Source organism: Mus musculus, chromosome 4, assembly GCF_000001635.26.
Source record: "Mus musculus strain C57BL/6J chromosome 4, GRCm38.p6 C57BL/6J".
NCBI lineage: Eukaryota > Metazoa > Chordata > Mammalia > Rodentia > Muridae > Mus > Mus musculus.
The window spans coordinates 103,159,519-103,165,754 of NC_000070.6; the positions used below are offsets into that span (position 1 = coordinate 103,159,519).

The window sequence follows — 6,236 nt, forward strand, 5'->3', positions numbered from 1 at the left end:
GACAGGAAGTGTTCACATCCAGGTACAGTTGTGAGGCATTGACTTGAATGTAAGTGGCAGTCAGGATGGATTTGTGAACAGGGGTGTGCAAATTTAACTTCAACTAATTTTAATGTTCAGCATTGTCTTTAAGGGAATAATAGTCATATTATTTAACTTGAAGGGATTACATGGATCGTCTTTTGGATGAAAGTGAAAGTGCTGCTTCTAGCCGAGCACCATCCCCCCCTCCCACTGCCTCAAATAGCAGTAACAGCCAGTCCGAGAAAGAAGATGGCGCTGTCAGCAGTAGGAATCAGAACGGTAAGCCGCTTGGAGATGCACCCAGTTCTACACTGTAAAGGACACTTGGAATGGCTCAAAGAATGCACTGTAAACTAACTAATAAGAAACAACACACATCCCATGACACTATGGAGTCATTGGAAAGAGTTCTTAGTGGCATCTCAAAATGAAATGTATGACCCAAGCTACACAGGGAAATTCTCGTTAAGTAGCATCTCTTCTCTGATCCCAGCTGAGTGGGATAATGCCTAGGCTTGAGCCCTCTGTTTTCATCAGAAACATGTTTCTTTCTCCATTAGTTTGAGAAATTGTTACATGTACTTTAATCTAATGACTCAAAGTGTAGGTAATAACTAATTTTTGAATGTTTGACTTTGCATCGTAACCTGAACAGTGAACAGATGTAAAGCAGCTAGCTATCAGCCTGGGCATGGGTGTTCTGCAGAAACGTTTATTCTCTTTCTCACATGCACATATGTCACACACCACACATACACTCACATCACACACATATGCATACCACACACCACACAGCACACACATACACAAACCAAGACAGTGTTCTTCAGAGTATGTGAAGGTCCATCTATAAGAGCTGTTCTCAGAATTGTTTTGATTTCTACTTTAACTGTCCCAAGTAAGAATATTATTGAGCAGAAAATAGCGAGCCTGATTGCGCAGCATCTTCATAAGGAGGAAACTGGAGTTAAGAACCGAAATGGGAGAGCCATGGAGAAGATGGACGAAAACTGGCAAAGCTTTGACCCCACACTCACTGTGGTGGCGTATTCATTACATAGTGCACTCCATGCTCCTTTCCTGTGTACTTCTCTCTGTACAACCAACCAGACAGCAGATCTCTCTGACAGACACATGAAACTCCCAAAAATTCCCCTCCCAAGAAAAAGAACAAGCTGGACACACAGAATGTGGGTCTCAGTGCCATGCAGGTCTGACACTGCTTGTTAGACTGCTGTCCTGCTGTCAGCTGTGCCTTTGTGAATAACAATGTAAGATGCAGTGCGGCTGGAACTCAGAACTGGTGTAGATGCTCAGGGAGTTCAGATTCTTGGTTCTTTTGCTTTAACATCTTAACACCAAGAAAATCCTTTCCTCTTTTAGCTGTTTGATAGAGAAAACACTGTTAGAGTAAGATAATTTTCATAAATGACTGAAAAAATGCTATTTAGCTCAGAAGAGATCAGGTAAATATAATCCAAATTTTCAGGTTTTTCAAAAAAAGAGTAGAACTTCTTAGCTTAATTTTTTTATATACTCAATTTTTTTAGCTTTATTTCCTTTTCAGTTAATGCACCAAAATAGTATTATAGTTCTTTGTCCTTAATCAGTTTAATGTAGTTTTTTAGACTAGCTAGCACAGAATTATTTCTTTAGTGTTACATGATGCATAGTTCCTATGTGCATTCAAGAGTTGGATACAGCCGGGCGTGGTGGCGCACGCCTTTAATCCCAGCACTTGGGAGGCAGAGGCTGGTGGATTTCTGAGTTCGAGGACAGCCAGGGCTACACAGAGAAACCCTGTCTCAAAATAAAATAAAATAAAATAAAATAAAAGACAGAAGAAAAAAAAAAGAGTTGGATACATATTAAGCTGAGAATAATTGAGTATTTTCTTTGACCAAAATATAATCTTTGAGAATTATTCTTTATGTTGAATATTTGTTACATAATTTAGATTTAAATATCTTGGGCTGGAGAGATGGCTCAGTGATTAACAGCACTAGTTGCTCTTCCAGAGGTCCTCAGTTCAATTCCCCAGAAACCACATGGTAGCTTACAACCTAATAATGGGATCTGACATTCTCTTCTGTCATGCAGACATATATACAAATAGAGTGCTCATATGAATGAATGGTTTGAGTATCTCTAGTGCCGTAGTCAGCTCTAATATGATCTTTCTGCTACTTTATTTAATTAGAATAATTTTACTTTTTTTACCTATTGTAGATGGTTAAGGTTCTTGATGCATACGATCCAGAATGGCTTCAGCCTCAGATCCCACCTCCTGTAGGAACAATGTCAGTATATTCTTACATAGTAGTGCTTGTGTGTATGGTGTGTATGGGTGCTGTGTGTGTGTGTATGTGTGTGTGTAAGGAGGAGGGGGGGGAAGGAGAGAGACACTGTGTGACCTGAGAAGGCTGGGAGAAGGTGTTAGATCTCCTGAGATTAGAGTTATAGGTGGTTGTGAGCCACCATTTGAGTTACATACAGGTGCTTGTAAACCTCCCTATGGATTCTCGAAACTGAACCCAGGTCTTCCTCTAGGAACGTTAAGTGTTCTTAGCCACTGAGCCATTGCTCCAGCCTCTTAGTACACTTTTAATATATGCCAGGGTAAAATCCATTGTTTTAGTTGATCATCAGCTGTGTAACATGCACTTGGTTTGGGTCTCCTGGTGTGTAAGGAAGCTGCAGTGCAGCCGATGGAGACCTTGCTATGTCTGCTGGTAAGCCATGGCCACGCCACAAGTGAGTGCACTCAGATTGGTGCTTTCCTTGTTCCTTGTTGGAAGTGTGTATTGTAGCAGATATTTCAGAAGAGTTGACAAGTTTAGCTTTTTGTATTAAGTTTCATTTATCTCTCTCCAAATGTAGGTGTCTCATCTAATGGACCAGGAGAAATACTAAACAAAGAAGAAGTAAAAGTTGAAGGGTTACATGTTAATGGACCAACAGGTGGAAATAAGAAACCACTTCTTACAGATATGGACACTAATGGTTATGAAGCAAATAACCTGACCACTGACCCAAAACTTGCCCATATGACTGCAAGAAATGAAAATGATTTTGATGAAAAAAATGAGAGACCTGCCAAAAGGCGGCGGATAAACAGCAGTGGGAAAGAAAGTCCGGGCTCATCTGAGTTTTTCCAGGAAGCAGTCTCACATGGGAAGTTTGAGGAACATGAAAACACGAATGACTAACTCTTAGGCCTGTTTCACTTTCTTTGCAGTAAAGTCTGGTTTGACTACAATTTTCAGGGTTGGGGGGTGACCTTTAGAAAGCTGATTTCCTTAAAGCAGTTGGTTAACTCTTGAAATTTGAATTAAGTCCTAACTTTTAAGAAATGGGATTCATAATTCTACCTTTTACAAGTTCTTTTACTTCAAATTTTTGAAGCCCTCTTTAAGGATATAAAAACATTGGTAAATTTGAATGACCCAAAGACTTAACTGCACCTTCTCCTTTGAAAACCAAATCATATATTTGATTAAAAGGTAATCTTTCCTTATTCTTTATGAGGAAGAAAAGAGTTTGTGTTTCTGCTCAACATCAAATTTTTTATTATCTGGAAATGTCTTTACAACAGACATTTTTCTCTCCATACAAATTGAACATCGTTACTAAGGAAACCCTCATGAATCCTGAAGGTTATGCTAGCATGATTTTTATATGTAGAAGTTTAAAAATAAACCAAGTCAGGTTTGTATTTGTAAAATTGTTGACATCAATGATGTCTTTCCATATTCTTATCTGGGCTTAAGAAATACATTCTGTATTTTTCCAGATTCTTTGTAGCCTTTGAAAGATTTTTACAGTACATATGTCTTGACTGAGCTGTCTTTTCTTAATACAAAAAGCTTGTATAATTTTCTTAACTTGTACAGTTGGTAAACTTTTATGAGAGGAACTGATATTCTGAGTCTGTCAGCTTTCATTTTATTTTGCTAAGATTTTTCTAATGACTTTTTAAGTGTGTGTGTAGTTAACCAAGTCATGTTTCTTATCCAGGTGGTAAAAGCATTCATAAAGAATTATGAACATGCGTTATTTTCAAACTTCTACTTACTGACAAATAATTTGGGATGTCTAAATTTCAGCATGATACTCAGATTACAAGCTTGTTTGCATTTGCTATAATTTTATAAATTAATTTTGAAACAAAACAAAAACTTACCGTCAGCTTAAGTGCGTAGATGTATCATGCTGAATAGAATCCTGTTCAGTTGCTCTCATGTGCCCTATAAGATTTCTCATCGTTTCCATTAAGTCAACAGAAGGGGAAGACCAGGTGATGTTGCAATATTGCCACATCCAAGGAGTAACTGTTGACAGGTAGCAATATTCATTTTTATGAGAAAATAATGGTTTTAAGAATTTTCAGATTTTTCCAGTTGTAATCCAGTTTGTCAGATTTGATAGTTTTTCCAAAATGAAACACATACAAAATAATCATTGTTCTGTGTGATTTTTAAAAAGGGTTATCTGCACTAGCCTTGTATGGATGGGTGCCATTTTATTTTTAGTGCAAAATTCTTCTTAAAAAATGTAGTTTTTTACAGCTGATAGACCAATCTATCTCCAGACTGTTTTTTAGCGAATGATTATTAGCTATGTTTTCTCACACAGGCACATCCCCAAATGCTGCTTTCAGTTTGATCTCAGCCATCAGTTCAAGAGCCAATGCTCTCAAAGGCAGATCTGTGCTCCTTTCACAGGCTCAGTTGTCTGATGCAGGTTGGGTAAAGGTTCGCACTGAGAATGATCGCCCAGGCCTCTCCCTCAGAGTATTCTTAGATTTGTCCAGACTGCTTCCTTTCCCTCGACCAGTATTGGAAGGCACTTTGACAGTACATCACATAATATGCATTTATTGTTTTTGCAGAAATATCCCAGTAAGTCAGTTTCAGATGGAAGTGCTAAGAAGCATGAGAGGATTTTGTTTGTTTGTTTGTTTTATTGAAAACCATTAATTTATCCAGAATGGCAGTAGGTCAAGTAGCTTTAGCAGATGGATCATAGCCTCTGTTTCCCTGCCCACCCCCACCCATTTCTATTATCTCTCTTTTTTCTGTGTTTTTTTTTTTTTTTTTTAAAAACAACAAAAACAAAACAGAGTCTCACTGTGTAGCCCAGGCTGGCCTGGAACTTAACAATCCTTCTACCTCAGCCCTCTAATGCTGAGATTGAAGGTGTTTCCCACCACACCCAGCAACAATCTATTCTCTAAAGCAGGTTTTATTAAATGAGTTCAAACCATTCTAACTCTTTGTCACAGATGGTCTCTAGGAATGTTTTTTTAAAAAACAGTGATGCTTTTTAATCATTACACTATTGGAGGTGTCAGCCCACCTTTTAAAGGCTACAACTGCTGGGCAAGTTCCTAGAGTTCTTGAAACTGTTGTTACAGGAACTTTTTAAGGAATTTCTCAGGCATGTTGGGAAATGTGCCAGGTGTATATGTGTTCATATATCTTACTTTTCTTTTTAAAGTATGCATAATGAAACATTTCTCTAATACACGATGCTCAGCTTTTCCAAACTACATTGTTCTGTGTTTGTACAGGTATTTCACCCTTTGTTCAAAACTGCAGCCACTGAAACTTAAGTCATTGCACTTTTAAACAACTTGGCAATATCATGAGTAATTTGTTAAAGGTTTAGTATATTTCATAACTCTTGAGCACTTAAGTAATTGAGATGAGAAAATAAGCCTTCAGGAGTAGGGATGTAGCTCAGTAGTTTGACTGTTTTGCCCAACGTGCATATGAAGCCTGGGTTCCATGCCCAGTACCACATAAACTGGGTGTGGTGGCACATGCCTGTCATCCTAAGCACTTGGGAGGTGGAGGCAGGAGGATCAGAAGTTCAAGGCCGTCCTCACCTACATAGTGAGTTGGAGGCAAGCCTGAGATACCTGAGATGCTGCCTCAAACAGAAATGTCTCTGTTGGTAGTTAGCATTGTCATTTTCCTTTGAAACACAATGTTTATGATGTATTCTCAGTAAGGTTCAGAATCTGTAACTCAGCTCAACGCGGATCTGTTGAGCTTTAAAATGTATTTGAAGTAATTTAAGTAGGCATTCAAAATTATAAATTAGATGTTTTTAAATTTCTGCATAATAATTTGCACTGTAAAATATGTCCTTCCTCCCATTTCCTTCTGCCATTCTGATATGCTCATTAAAATATTTTTGTAAACATA

General features: G+C 38.1%; 1 protein-coding gene across 13 annotated transcripts in view; it reads left to right on the forward strand.

Moving 5' to 3' along the window:
- The window catches only part of Mier1 (MEIR1 treanscription regulator), a 51,431-nt gene extending 45,195 nt beyond the window's left edge, over positions 1-6,236 (forward strand). For all 13 annotated transcript variants that reach the window (XM_006503399.3, NM_027696.3, NM_001286222.1 and 10 more), the window contains 2 exons: positions 164-303; positions 2,905-6,236. In XM_006503399.3, the coding sequence (XP_006503462.1) occupies positions 164-303; positions 2,905-3,233 (469 nt within the window). In that variant the 3' untranslated portion in view covers positions 3,234-6,236. The remainder of the gene's footprint in view (positions 1-163; positions 304-2,904) is intronic.